The sequence below is a fragment of the Danio rerio genome, chromosome 2 (assembly GCF_052040795.2).
Source record: "Danio rerio strain M-AB ecotype USA chromosome 2, GRCz13ab, whole genome shotgun sequence".
Lineage (NCBI taxonomy): Eukaryota > Metazoa > Chordata > Actinopteri > Cypriniformes > Danionidae > Danio > Danio rerio.
This window is the reverse complement of record NC_141022.1, coordinates 12,686,734-12,702,461: the sequence shown is the minus strand read 5'-3', so window position 1 is coordinate 12,702,461 and position 15,728 is coordinate 12,686,734. Positions and strand designations below refer to the sequence as shown.

The window sequence follows — 15,728 nt, the reverse complement described above, 5'->3', positions numbered from 1 at the left end:
TAAATTAGATAAAATACATGAGAAACCATGACAATGAGAATAAATGGGCATGAGAACATTGCCAGAGGAACAGTGATGTTCCTAGCATCACAGTTGTCAGGTTAAATTAATAGATCAGTAAAGATATCACGAGAGCAAAACTCCTTCCCTCTCTCTCATTGAGCAATTGAGCTGCTGTGAGGCTGTCCGGAGCTGCCGTCAATAGTTGTAGATCAGAAAAATATTTGAAGGCCTTGCATGTACTTCGAACTTTTAAAATTTTTTGTCGAAGATATAGCAAGTTTAATAAAACCTGGATGGAAATTCTAGATAAAGAAAAAAAAGCTATTTTTCTATTAATAATATACCTTTATGTAATATACTTATTGCAATAAACAGTGGTCTATATGCCTGATTCCTTTAAGTAAAGAACTAATATGTATGTTATTCTAGGGCTGCAAGATTAATTAAAAAAAAGATCACGAGTCGACCCCTCACATGATCTTAATCCAGCATCTTTATGATTCAGCCAAGTATATTATCAAGGTCAGGAAAATCGAAGGCAATCGCACAAGTCTTCACATTGTTTTACATGCATTGCTCACCTCCAAATAGTGTTGGATACTGTATTTATAAAGTAGAATTTACCCCGAAATTTATTTTCTGTGTTAATGTTATTCGTGGCTGACAAGCGAGCGGTTTGTTAACTACTGAGAGGATGAGTGCACAGAACATGCATAGACTGTGAATAACAGGTTATAAAGTTGTAAATAACATTCAGTTTGTTGCAAAACCATTGTTGGAGAGATGCGCAGGAAGTATGATTTGCATGTATGTTTTTTTTTTTAATCCGTGCATGGCAGTCATGACTGGAACCGCACTTGGCAGTAAAAGTAAAACCAAAAGCATCATTCAAATGATCATATCGCATTTTACAGGTACGATTATGACAACCATTGGGTATGTTCTTGCTTTCATAGTAAACGCAAAGTGTTGTGCACGAGAATAAATGTTTAACAGTGTCAGTATAAACTACTCTAGCCTATATAAAGTTGAATATAATGCAAGAGAGAATCTGATAATGACAAAAGTCTTTTTGAGCAAAAAAAAAATTTTAACTGGTCAAATAATGTTGTCAGTGACAGATTGCAAGCATATGTCCCAACCGCAGTAATTCAACTTTAGAATTATCAATAGTTGCATTCTGATGTCATTACGGTGAATTAACAAACAGGACAAATTTAAAGTCTGTTCAAGTCCACCGTTCCAAGTCTATACAAAATTTAGCATTTTACCCAACAGTACACCTACACATAAGCCTAATATCTTTGTTTTTGTTTTACCATAGGTTTGAGAATAACAATAATAATAGCCTACTCACATTAACCTTTATCTACAGAATCGTAAGAAAATCATGATCATGATTTTAAGCAAAATAAATTGTGATTCTTATTTTAGCCAGAATCGTGCTGCCCTAGGATCTTCTTATCATCAAATTTGTGCTCCAAACTTTTTCTTGATTAAAACATGTTGAATTCTTCTTCTGTCATCTGCAACATTTCTAAGTTGCATTGTTGGTAATTTCTCTTACCATTTTTAAAAATCTTTATCATCAACTTTTTTTCTGTAAAGTTGCTTCTGACCAGGACATGTTCACACCAAAATGGTTTGAGGAATTATATGAAACATCTCTAATTCATTCTAGGTAAAGAGAGATCTCCATCTAACACCATACTTGTAGGGAAAATGTGCATTATAAAGCTTGAAGCATCAGAATCTGTGATCAGTATCGGCCGATCACCATGACAAGGAATCAGTACTCCGTATCAGCTGGAAGAATCCTAATCGAAGCATCCCAACCCTTTTAATTTCTTCATATCCTCATAAGCTCTACTAAGGATTACTTTCACACACTGCACTGAGAAGAGTCAAAGGTGTAAGTTGTTGCAGCTACACAGGTCAAACTGCCGAAGTCATCACTGGGCTGCTTTGTCAAGAAGAACAGCAAGATGTTACAAGTGTATATACCTGCCCCAAAATAGGCCCAGTTTGAATATATAGCATTTGAGGCTAGCGAGACAGTATTGTTTGAACATGTGCACAATACAAGCTCTTTTGTCACACCCCCTTCTACTTTGAAATAGGAGATCCTATTCTAATATTGAGCTTCAAACTTGACAGGCGTGTCTAAGAAGAGCTGATATAATCAGCTTTTAATAGATACAACAACTCGCAATGTCATCACACTTCGAAGAAATATTTCCCAAAGTACTTCTCTGAAATAGTTGCACTACATCTTTTGATCTGACACACCAAAACATATTTGGGTCTCGTTTCTCGTCATGCAAGCTCACAGACAAGTCAAAATAGGCCGTTTTGAAGAAAACAACCTAAGCGAAACTGTGCATTTATTTACAATTTTGTACCCACTGGGGGGTGTCCTTGATTTTTGAACACAATTTTACAAATCTGAATCACTCAGCCAGTCAGCAATAGTAAAAAAAAAATAAATAACAATAATAATAATGCAAAGAGACACAAAACAGATAAAATAAACCGGTTTAAAAATTTCCAACGATTTTGCAGGTTTACAATCATTTCAGAAATCTTCTGGGAAATGTGTGCCTGCAGTTCAACATCACAATTAAAAGACATGTTGTGAGCACAGAGCATAAGGGAAGATGCTTGCTGAAACGGGTCACACAGAGGAATGGGTGTGTGATGCAGGATGTCAGCAGAGCAACGTGTTCGCATATCTTCACCTCCCTTCCCCCAGCTTCTTTTCTTCTAACGATCAGAACAGCACGGCAGCAGAAAAGGACAAAGCTCCACACAGAATTAAACCGCTGCATGGCAAGAGGAAAGACATTCTGCAAGAAATAGAGCTGGACCACTCTCTGAACAATAAGTCAGCCCTGAAATGTTTTTGCGTTGTGCATCGTTATCATGTCTGAGTCATTTTTCGACATGGGAGAGGCAGTTAGAGGTCTAAGAAACTGAAATTACGAATACAGAAACACCAAAAGGAATGGCAAATTACTGAATTGCTTAAAACATTACGCGCGACATCTGCAGAAAGGCTAGCTGCTAAGCAGACGGATATAAAGCAGAGGAGTGGCAAATCATTGGAGAAGAAAGATGTTGGAATGGCAGGAGCTAGCTCCAATGGTTTAGTGATAAAGCAGCACAAAGCATGCATCTACAAAGAGACTGCTGGAGCAGACGATGAGCAACAGTTTTATTCAGACCAAGCGAAAGGTACGTCAAATATTACATTTCCATCGAATACTGATCTAATGCAACTGATTCTTACTAGGAAATCCGGAAATTCAACATGCACACACACGAAAGCATTCATATATGAAAGCAGTCGTTCTGACGTGTGTCCAACACAATAGATATTAAAATACAAATTTGACTCTTCAACACTGTTGCTATTTTTACAGCTCTCATTAAAGGGACAGTTCACCAATATGTAAATGATAATTTCATAACATAGTAAATGTAAAAATAAAAAGTAAGACTATTTTCAATGAATGAAATAACCCATTTAACATCTCATGTGATCGAATTACATGTTGTTTGATAAGAAATTATCATTTACTGGTAAAAGAATAAAATAGTATTTATGCTAAATAAAATAGGAATAAAATAGGAATAATAACTATTTCCCAGCCACCAACAGATTTTTCATAATCTGTGTATCCAAAAAACAAACTAAGCAAGTGCTACAATAATGTTTATGCGCATGCAAGTTAACGCAATCGCACATTTAACATCATATAAATATTTCAACAATATTTATAACATCATATTACACATTAAAACAAAAATATATGTATAGAGTCACTTATGACTATATAGAGTCACTTGTATAGAGTCACTTATGACTATATGTAAAAAGTAGGCATATGAATATTGGTATGAAATCAAGTCATCTTTATTTTTATAGTGATTTTACAATGTAGATTATGTCAGAGCAGCTTTACATAAAGTTAACATACAGTACATACAGTTAAAGTGAAAACAATTAGCCCCCCTGAATTATTAGCCCCATGTGTATTTTTCCACTTATTTGTTTAAATGGAGAGATTTATTTCCAACACATTTCTAAACATAAGAATTTTAATAACTCATATCTAATAACGGATTAATTTTATCTTTGCCATGACAGCACATAATTTTTGACCGGATCATTTTCAGGACACTTCTATACAGTTGAAGACTTAACTAGGTTAATTAGTTTAACTAGGGATAGGGTAAGTAGGCAAGTCATTGTGTAATGATTTTTTGTTCTGTAAACAATCAGAAAAATATAGCTTAAAGGGGCTAATAATTTTGTCCTTGAAATGGTGTTTAAAAATTTTTAAAACTGCTTTTATTTTAGCCCAAATAAAACAAATAAGACTTTCTTCAGAAGAAAAATACTATTAGACATACTGTGAAAATTTCCTTGCACTGTGTTCAGAACTTTAGGGTTTCAAAAGTATTCACTACTCCCTACTAACCTGAACACAGGAAATCTTTACTTCACTTAAGAACATTGATTCAAAAATTTGCACAATGCCAACTTGTGTGGCAAATTTGCACAATGCCACAGCTTTTATAATTTTCTGGGTTCACACCAAAAGCAAAATTAAGTATTTGTGCAAGTCGATGCAAATACATAATTACTGGCAAATGTATATTAGGTGGTGCATATACATCTTTTTTAATTTGGTGGAAACTAAAGAGTGTCACATACAGCAAACATTTAAACCCAACTCCTCTTCTGAACCACTGTTTATCTGTGTATTGATATTCAGAGCCAGCAAGCAATGGACTTTTAAAATAATGAGCTTGAGAATGATGAGGATCTATCATGGAAAAGTTTAAAAAAGAAAGTGAACACCAGAAGATGTGGGCAAACACTCATACACCAGTTACCAGATGGGAATTTGATGCCTTGTTCAAGGGTCTCACCTCTGTCGTGGTATTGGGGTAAAAGGGTGGAATAGCAAGCTGATTATTCACTAACTCCACCCACAATCTCTTCCGGGGCCAATGCTAAAACCTGCGAACTTTAGATCACTCTCTAACCGCTATATCAAGACTGCTCCACCAAACATTAGTCACTTGACTAGGCTTTACAGCTGCCAAAAGTGAAGTACACCAAGCTTTGTTTAATAAATCAACGCATTTAAAACACACTAAAAATATTTTGCAGTAAATAAGTTTATTTTCTTTTTTGGCAGGACCTTACATATCTGGACTTCCAAAGAGGTAAACAAATCAAATCAGAAATCCAAAGTAATGAGGCGATGGAAGCGGCGGCACAGATACTGCAGTCTTGCTCTTTTCCTCATGGTCCTAGTATTTGTAGGAGGCCTGATTATGCAGGGTCACTGGTGGTCCGGTCAAACAAACCAAGAAAAGCTTGCATCTCAAGGGCCCCAAACTATGAAAGTCTTCAACTACACCATGATGAACCAAAACAAATTGAGAGAGCCTGAAGAGTCTAGCACACCACTAATATCAAGTGAAAATGTCATTTCAGCTTTGGATAAAAGTTTTATGCAGGACTTTAAAAACTCAAACATCAGTTCAAGTGGAGAGATGAGAGCAGAGAGGATACTTAAAGATGAGCCTTACAAGTACATCCACAATGAGCCAAATGCTTGTCTGCTGCGGGCTCCTTTCTTAGTGCTTTTGATCGCTGTTGAGCCCAAGAAATCAGACGCCAGGGATGCTATCAGGAAAACCTGGGGCAATGAAAGTTTGGCTGGGGAATTAGGTGTAATCCGTCTGTTCCTCATAGGGGTCAACAAAGACACCCAGAGCAATGGAGGAAAACTACAGCTTTCGATAGAAGATGAAAGCCGACAACATCATGACATCATCCAGCAAGATTACAGGGATTCTTACAAAAACCTTACCTTAAAGACTCTAATGGGAATGTACTGGATCACAAAGTATTGTCCAGAGGCCATGTACGTCATGAAGACTGACAGCGATATGTTTGTCAACACTGAATACCTCATACATCAAATCTTGAAACCCAACGGACAAGAACGGAAGTATTTTACAGGATATCTAATGATGGACTTCTCCCCAAACCGCAACATTCGCAGCAAGTGGTATATGCCACCTGAACTGTACCCGGATAGGCGATACCCCAACTTTTGCTCTGGGACAGGGTATGTCTTTTCAGGTGATATGGCTCAGAGAATATATGTGGCCTCCCTGAGCATACCCAGGTTGCATTTAGAAGACGTTTATGTGGGCATCTGTCTGGCTAAATTAGGAATAAAGCCAGTACCTCAAACAAACAAAAAGGTGTTCAATCACTGGCGAGTGTCCTACTCCAGCTGCAAATACAGCAACCTGGTCACCTCGCATGGGTTTCACCCCAATGAGCTAATCCAGTATTGGAAGCATCTCCAGAACAATAAGCACAATCCTTGCCAGAGAAAAGGGTAGAAGGTTCAAACTGATTCAGTCTTCTTTTTGATGACTACTTTTTTGCCTAATAGAAAAAACTAAAGGGGTTCTTTTAGGAGTTGTAGGGTGCTTTCACACTAGCACTTTTGGTCTGCAGCCAGATTCACTTGAAATCCAAGTACGGTACGTTTAGCTAGTGTGAACGTGTCTTCTGAACTTGGGTGCGCACCTGTGAACCGTACCAGAGTCTGCCTGAAAGAGATGGTCTGGGGAACGGTTCGTGCAAACTCTGGTACATTTCACTTTTGATATGAATACAATCGTACTAATTAACGTAACTGAATCGCCAACTGTACAACACACTTTAGTCTTTATATCGTTCAGTTGTTTGTGCATGTTTGTGTACCCCCTACCTTTGTGATAAGCGAGACTGACCCAGTGCAAACAGCAATAATGTCTGCTTGTCACCACCAAAAACGACTTTTGCTGACATAGCTGTGATATTCTGAATGTTTTATAGGTTTTTACAGCAGATAGATGAGAGTAGCTCTCTGTATTTTGGTTCTGGTAACAAAAGCAAAAGAATCAGTAAAAGTAGAATGATATGTGGACCTCTCCATTTTGTTGCTTTGCTTTCGTGGCAGTCACGTAGCAACAGCTGTACACGAAACATCAGCTTAATGACGCAAGCGTACTGGGGACAATCGAACTCAGGCAAGTGCACCAAGTGTGAAAGCACCTTTACACACCAAACTCCAAAGAGCGTAAATCTTTATACCAGTTAGCATGTTTTCTGAACTCACTCAAACACCTTGAATTTTGTCCAGAATTATCTTTCGGGAATGTATGTGTCATAAGATTGTGATCGGTTCCCCAATTGTTTGAACAAAGAAAAAAAAGTAAACTTGTGTTATTTATGTTGGTTTGACATGATCTTGTGTTTTTTTGACAGTTCTTGAGAGAGAACTTAATGTAATACTCAAATGAGAATTAAAGATATGCACATGCTTTGTTTGTCATTGCAAGATTAATCACCAACCTTGTCTGAAAAAGGGGGTGGCAAGAAGCTTTAACTATTTTCATTTTAAAAAGACAGAAACCTTGAGCTTCTGCTTCCAAATGAAATGGTGCATTTGCCACACTGTATAATAAAGTATGAATGGTTTGAAGAGGTTAAACTTTACACACATTAGGGATGCTCAAAATAATCTATTAACTGTGTGTTTGTAACCGATTAATGGTATCAGTTAAACGATTAAAAAAATATTATTTATTTTTAGAGTTCGGCTGCATAAGAGGCCAATCGAATGCGCTTTTTTGTGTTAAGAGGGGAATCGTTTGAATGGTTCACTAAGGGCTGCAAGTGTTTTGCGTGCAGCTCATCCCAGAGCAGCAGTGTTTGTGTTGTCAAGACAACTACAGAGGACTTTTAAGAAACGTGGTTTCTGCTACATCCATTCTCCCATGGTGGGGCGCCACACCAAAATGCATCCTGCCACGGCTACATTACAGCTCCTCATTCAAAACATTCAGTTATTGTTGTTGTTGTTTTTAAAAGCGGGTTATAAGTGCACCAAAAAGTTAATTAAAACACCGCAAACTTTTCTGTAATCGTAGTAGTCCTGTGCACTATTGATTTAACCCTTTCAGGTTACATGCTGACTTACTGACTGAAAAACAAGTGCAAGATGCATGAAGCCAGCAAACACGACGTAGCAGTTAGGATGAACACAGTTTCTATAATTTTAATTTATTTATAGATAAAAGTCTATGGTTCTGCATACAATGACTATTTTGCTTAAGTTTATAGCCGTTTCACTTCAGGACGCATCAACGCTGCTCTGTAGGTCTATTGGAGACTATTGGAGAATATTGGATAAATATGCCTAGCAAATCTAATAAATGTTGGAGACACTCACTACATAAACGCACTAAATTGCACTTCAGCAGTGTTTATTTGAGAGAGCACAAGACCATCTGTGCTTGAGCAGCGTATATTTGAGGGCGTGCAAGAGGTTTTGGCATGAGCAGATTTGCATACTTTGTGCATGAAAAGATTTGCATGCTCGTATAACATAAATGCGATCTGGACTTGTAATACTGGGCTCACAACATTTCTCTATTTGTCATTGAAATAACGCTATAGGTACTTGGTAGATTTGTGCAAAAGGTCTGCCACCATAGCTGGAAAAAAATCCTAGAGGAACCACTGAAGATGGAGGAGAGACTAGTGCTCGCTATTTCAAGTTATTCAGAGCTGTATGACTTTGAAAGTCTTGAACATCACAATATTATACATAACATAGACAGCAACACTCTTGCACAATTAATACCCTGCTTATTCAGTCGTTTCCTAGTGACATAAAAAAAATAAAAAAAAAAAGAGCACCGCGCTTCTTTTTTTCGTCAACAAAAAGGGCATTGTGGTGCACCTAACTTTTTTGGAACGGAAAAGTGTGTTTGCTGTGATCGGCCCCTTAATGTGCAACTGCAACACACATTTGTTAACTCGCGACATGATAACGTATAACCACACATGCCTACAGACATATTTGCCAAAGAAGCAAAATGAAGAATATTGCTGTTTGATCAACTTGACAAGTTGATGCCAAACCAGCGCTGATGCTGATAGCCTCCTGGATCTGCGTCTTAATCAACAAATAGGCTTTACCTTTCATTTTGCATTATATAAAGCATGTATGCAAATTAATGCAATATCATGTTTAAGCAACAAAACTGTTTACAAAGAAGTCAACATATGCGCGCGTTGTCATAGTCTTTTCATCAAGCAGCACGCGCACTTGAACCGCAAGTGAGAGAGGAAACCATATATCGAGACATAATCTCTAAAATAATGATTTCAATTAAAATGTAAAAAGGTTTTGTGATAAAATAATAACAGCGGAGCATTAAATAAATGCATATTTTCCATGGAGAAAGCAAAACTTTGTTAAAACAACAAACTGAAGCGCGAGTCTTCCATGACATGACTGTATCACTTCCTTTCTTTCTCTTTTCTTTTAGCTCTTACTTTTTTTCTCTATGATACCAAGCTTTGCCCTCTAAACAAGGACCAGACGTCATCCATGATAAAAGTATTTACTCAGATTGCTGAACTTAATCAACCACAATTTTACTTATTTAATTTATGACATCGTCGCAACATGAGTACTGTATGTTTTACAAAATCTAAATGTGGCAGAGTGAACGCATCTTTGAAAAAACACTGTTTGCATTAAAGCATCAATGTCGTTTTGATTTAGATTTATCTATAATGCCTGATAAAATACCAATGGAGAGCTCAGCACAGAGCTAGCACTGGACTCATTACAGCCGTTACCAGGGAAACAACTATTTCTGATGTTATATAATTTCCCAGGGGGAAATACCACCGCATAATTCACAGTATAATTCTGTGGGAAACACTGCATACTCAAACCAAACTAACAAACTTGGCAAGTCCTAAAGTATAAAAACAGGTAAAATATTTTTTTTAGTCTAAAAACAAAGCAAACAAAAAAATCTTTTGCGGATTTTAATTGGTTAATATTAGCTTTTCGTCAAAGTATGAATATCAGCAAATTTGCCACCAATATGAACATAAAAAAACGCATTTAACAGAACATAACACAGACAAAATACTTGAAATGGTGTAATTACGTAGTTGCTTAGCAACCAGATAACCTGTTATTCAGTCAGTAAGGAGAGCTTTTTTTTTTTTTGCTAATCATTTTGTTACTGTAAAACTAAACAATGGGTTTCCAGGAGGTTTCTATTCAAAGACTTTTGTGTGATATATTAGCCACCTCCCATCAGCTCCACATTTGTTTATGCACAGAAATTTTTAATTTGAATCCGGCTGCATGGGCGCTTTCAGTGAGCATCATTAGCTAGGTTTTCATTAACCTATTTTACCTTTTACACGCATTAAAAAAAATAAAATAAACAAATAAAATTAAAGAAAAACGGTTGATGGTAACGCCAAGATGTGCGTAAATTTTGAAAATGCGCATAAACAATGTATTTGCATAACGGAGTAAGATAAACCTTATTCAATACGAAAAGATGCGCATAAACTAATGAATGCACATTACAAAAAGGTCATGCGATTTTGTTGTAAGAGATCATGTGATGATGAAAATGTGTGTGAATTGACAAACCAGCCTGCTGAAAAATCCAGCTTAAACCAGCCTAGGCTGGTTGGCTGGTTTTAGCTGAGTTTCCAGCCATTTCCAGCCTGGTCTTAGCTGGTCAGGCTGGGAGATGTCCAGCTAAAACCAGCTTGACCAGCCTAGCCAAGTTTGGAGTCCAGCCAAAACCAGCTATGTCCAGCTTAAACCAGGCTGGTCAAGCTGGTTTTAGCTGGATTTGGCTAGTCAGCTAGGACCAGGCTGGAAATGGCTGGAAACCGGCCTGGAAGTGGCCAAAACCCCTCTAAAACCAGGCTGGTGCAGCTGTCGTGCAGCTGTGGGTTTGCCTATTTATTTAATCAACTATGCCATTTTGTGTTCATCAAAAAGTTTAAAAAAATTTAATAAATGCATATGAAATAGCGCTTTAAAAGTGACATCGCGTCTTCAGTTTCGTACTCAGGTGCACTTTGCACTCAAACTCCAAGGGCGCCATGCCAAAGCCCAACCAAACCACGCTTTGGCACAACCGGGTCAGGGCCAGCCAACGGAACTGCACCTGGGCCTGATTCAGAGCATTCACACTTGTCAAACAAAACAGGAAAAACCCCAGGTCATATTTTGGATAGCCTAGTGTGAGTGCACCCTACAGCCGCCTTTCCACTGCACACGGCATTCAGACATGACTGTCGGAATACGCTTCCTTTTGGCAGTTGCACAGAATTTTCAGTTTTGTTGTGCACCATGGGAGAAAAGCTGATTCTCGCGGTGTTCGAAATAAAAAAAAAAAGTGCAAATGAAAGAGCCTTTATTTTCCGTGAATTCATCCTGGTAGAATGAATGAACAAATGAATGAATACTAGAAACGTATAGACCCTAAAGATTATAGAAGGACTGTGGTGACAATATTAAATAAACAATATTTTTTATTACTCATTTATGAAAAGAAATGTTTCTTTTAATATAGATTTTTTTAATTTAAAAAAATAACAGAAAAAAAAAACAATTTATCATTTCTCGCGCAGGAACCTGCTTGGACAACACTGGAATACATCACATCCAGTTGGCCGGTCACATAAGTCGCAGGAGTTCAAATGTTTCATGGATTGGCAGCTCGAATCGGATCTGAATTTTTCCGCATACAGAGATAATCGGAACTCCAGGCAACTCCCGAACTACTAAATAAATGACTTCCGGTCTGTCGCTTGTCGTGTGCAGTGAAAAGGCAGCTTAAGTTAGTCAATGAGCCAATTAGTTTCTTCCTCAAAAAATGAAATCCCCCTGCTGTCTGCATCTATAGGATGGTTACTTGAAAAACAAATCCAACTCATGAACTTACCGTCACCGACTTCAGCGTCATACCGTGATAGGTTCCCATAGTGTCAATTTTAAAACCCTCCGTTTCTGTAAAATATAAAATAAAATAAAAATTCATAATAAAGAACCACATAATTACTCTAGTAAGCCTCACTTCTGTGTTTTGAGGCCTCAGTGAGGCAAACAGATTATGATACACTTAGAGGTGCATAAGACGATAACCATTTTTAAGATATACCGTGGTTTGGAAAAGTCAAGGTTTTAAAACAGTCAAAAATTTGCTGTACTGTTACTAAGATATCTGTACGTTCTTTAATACTTTTTTTCTAGCAGTAAAGATGCCATTTTAATTGTAAAAAAAATCTGTTTTTTTAAACCAATGAAGTGATCAGAAGTCAATGATTCATTTTAATCATTTAGCCTGACATGTTTGCTGCTCCAAAATATTTAAGTTTCTCAAAATATTTAAAAGTTCAACTAAAATATATTGTGTATTGTGTTCAAAAAGGAAATAAGCTTTTGTTTTTTACACAGAGAATTAAAAAGAAAAAAAAATTAAGAGCAGTAAACACAATGCCATGAAACTGTGATATTTATATTCAAGGTTATTACACCATCAAAATCTTATACCTGCCGATGCCCAAAGGTGCACTACGTAACCTTTTTTGGTTTAAAATTGTTTTTTTGTTTTTTGATTGAGGACATTATAAATCTTCAAAACATTACTTTTTACTTAATACAAATTTATAGATTTCTTTATATTTGATAAAAAAATTAAGCAGATGTTAACTCTAGAGTGCCAGCAATCTGCACTCATAAACCCGCATAGGCATGGGATGATAACCGGTGTTAAGGTTAACCGCGGTTTGGAAAAGTCAAGGTTTTAATACCGCTAAAATGTTCCGTCATATCGTTCCCAAGATATATGTAAGGATTTTAATGTATTTTTTTATGTTTTGTAAAGATGAAGAGAGCATAAAGAATGAAGAGATAAGTCAATAAATTACTTTAACTATTTAGCCTGACATGTTTACTGTAGCAAACTATTTTACTATAAATTTACTATTTATTTACTATAAATGTTTTTTTTTAAATAAATACCCATCAAAACGAATGAACAGAACTAACAAAGAGCTTTAAGCCATAGCCATATCCCAAAATTTATTTGCTTTTGTTGTAATATTTCCGGTCAATAAACTTTTTGGACCGATGGGTGTTGGGGCAATGTCTTTATAGTCCTGTTTGTCATACATGATACGAATGTAAATGCATTTTAATTCATCTGTAGAGTCTCTTTTTTGTGCTACATCACACAAAAGTAAGATAACAGTCAGATTGATGCATTAGCATTTGCCTTGCATAAACTAAATTTATTTGAACCAAATAGATGATGCTAAAATACACAAAACTTTGTACAATTTCTTCAAATTACAATTTGTATGGTTAGAAGTAAGCTAGCATGGTATTCTTTGCCAGTTTTTTTTTTATTGAAAAAAAAAAATATTGTAAAATTTAAAATGGTAAAAAAAAAAATAAAAATACTGGTGAAAAATAAACACCAACTCACCCTCTTTCCCTTTGAATCGCTCCTGGTCATATCTGTTGTAGGCAGCTGGGACTGGCTGTTTATTTCTTATTGCTGGATCCTATTGGAATAAAACAAAATCAAAAAAACACACAATCAATCACCAGACAATTCAAATGCACTTTTTAAACCTGCACAAATTATTGCCTTGCACAGCCAAAAAAAAAATATAATAATATTGCAGGCTCCAAGAAATTTCCACCTACCACTTTCAGAGTAAAGCGTGGTACTGTTTATTTATATGCACAATGCACATGAAACAATATAATACTTCAGCACCTGTGAGGAACTAGCTGTATTTACTGTGAATTGAGCAAATCTGAAATGCCGAGCACTCTGAAACTGGCAGCAAGTATTTGCCAGAAACCTGACAATATGAGAGCAAGAACACAAATCTTTGAAAATAGTCATGTGTATCATTATAATTTTATATATATGCTATGCAATATCACATTTAACATTGATTAAACACAACAAAAATGTTTAAATTAAGAAAAAAAAAAAAGATTTTATATCTTTTAAAAGTCGAAATGCAAACAGAAATTTTCAAACGAATTCAAAAGTGGCATTTGAAAGCTTCGGTTGACTTTTTTTTTTAAATGCATGCATTTATGGTTACTGAAATATGCTTGAGCGGCAAAGCAAACATAAAGTGTGAACACCCACATTTGTTTGCTTTCACCACGGAAGCTAATATTTTAAGAGCTGAAAAAAAAGGAAACTCAAGTTCTCATGCCATTTCAGCAGCTGTGTCATGTACTTACCACCTGAGTTTGATTCTGAGTCTGTCTCTGTTCAGGGGCTCGACCTTCCTCTCGTGCCTTCACTGATTGTAAGATGGCAAATATATTTTTGGAAAAGTTCTACAACAACAACAACAAAAGATTGTCAATCAGCAGGAATATTTACAGTGTAATCCTACAAACAACATAAGAGTTTTCATGAGACTGCAAAGACTTTTTAAATTATACTTTATTTATTAAAAACAACCTAATGTCCATGCTAGGACCAAAACAAAGCATTTATTGTGATTTGTTGCTTCAGATAGATATAAAAGATCTTGACATGATTGAGTTAAATTTGATCAGTGCAACACTGCCTTCTGCAGGACAACATGTTTTTCAAATTATAAACAAAACACTACGGCATATAGAGCTAATATGCCAAAACAATCTGATTTTGAACTGTTGAAAGTTGTAATTTAATGAATCAACAATTGTTTATGCTTTTAAAAATAGTTTTTACATTTGAATTTCTTATTTTGAATTTCTTAATCTAAATTTAAATTTGAAATTTAAGACAACTAAATTTAAGTCAGACATTTATAGATGCATTTTCAATCTTCAATTTTTTTTGTTGTTAGTTAACCTGTTAGTATTGCAGTGGGCACGTCATTTATTATTTTATCTATTATATCACACCAGTTGTAAAATATCTAGTCATAATTTAATGTGTTATGACAACTATGATGTTTAAGTGATCAGAAATTATAATAAATAGTTACTTATTGAGCTATTAATATGTCAAAACAATCTGAACCTTTAACTTAAAATTCTTATTTTGAATCTATATTTCATAACTTGAATATTAAACATCTGAAATCTAGGACAACTGAATATTAAGTCAGATTTTTATAGATGCATTTTCAAACTTGAAATTTTCCAAATTCATAGACGGCACATATTCAGTTTGTAAAAATACAGTTTCAAGTTTTCAAGATGAAGAAAACCAAATTCAATATTCTAAAATTGAAAACCAGAAATTCAGATTGTGAAATGCAGATTCAGCATAGAAAGTACATAAAAGTAAAATTCATACAATTTTTAATTTCATATAATATTCAGTTTTATTGAATTACAAGTGCTAATAATTAAAAATCATATAATTCAGTCTGTTTCTGCATACATTTTAAGCTGCATAGCTACTATGCTTTTACTATTAGATTGGTTTAATAACAATACGCAGATTAGTTTATTTACAAATTAGAAATACCAGCGTGGATCAAGCTGTGTGAGGGGCCGTAAAAGCAACAATTCAGTCATATTTCCATCTATTTGAAGCTACAAAAATTTCGATTGAAGTTACATATTACATAACCGAACAAAACAGAGTTATGATCACAAACTGAGCACTTGTGATCAATATACTTCACCCGTAACTGTTTTTTAGTCATTTATAACCCTCGTGTCCATGTCAGAGCTACAATTCACAGATGTTTTCATCTGGTAGAGAAAATCTATTTGTTCACTTCTGCTATTTATACTTTGATTTGCATTTCAATGTATTTAATTTTTTTT

General features: G+C 35.6%; 2 protein-coding genes across 7 annotated transcripts in view; one reads left to right on the top strand and one right to left on the bottom strand.

The window, feature by feature from the left end:
* cdc73 (cell division cycle 73, Paf1/RNA polymerase II complex component, homolog (S. cerevisiae)) overlaps positions 1 to 15,728 on the bottom strand; it is a 57,702-nt gene that overhangs the window by 17,449 nt on the left and 24,525 nt on the right. For 3 of the 6 annotated variants that reach the window (NM_001291396.1, NM_200348.2, XM_087238952.1), the window contains 3 exon segments: positions 11,869 to 11,933; positions 13,414 to 13,492; positions 14,196 to 14,294. In NM_001291396.1, coding sequence (NP_001278325.1) covers positions 11,869 to 11,933; positions 13,414 to 13,492; positions 14,196 to 14,294 — 243 coding nt within the window. 6 annotated transcript variants of the gene reach the window in all.
* On the top strand, positions 2,763 to 7,582 carry LOC101882239 (beta-1,3-galactosyltransferase 2). Its single transcript, XM_087240487.1, has 2 exons — positions 2,763 to 3,237; positions 5,214 to 7,582. Exon 2 carries the CDS (start codon positions 5,272 to 5,274, stop codon positions 6,436 to 6,438), a length of 1,167 nt encoding a protein of 388 aa, XP_087096613.1. The 5' UTR covers positions 2,763 to 3,237; positions 5,214 to 5,271; the 3' UTR covers positions 6,439 to 7,582.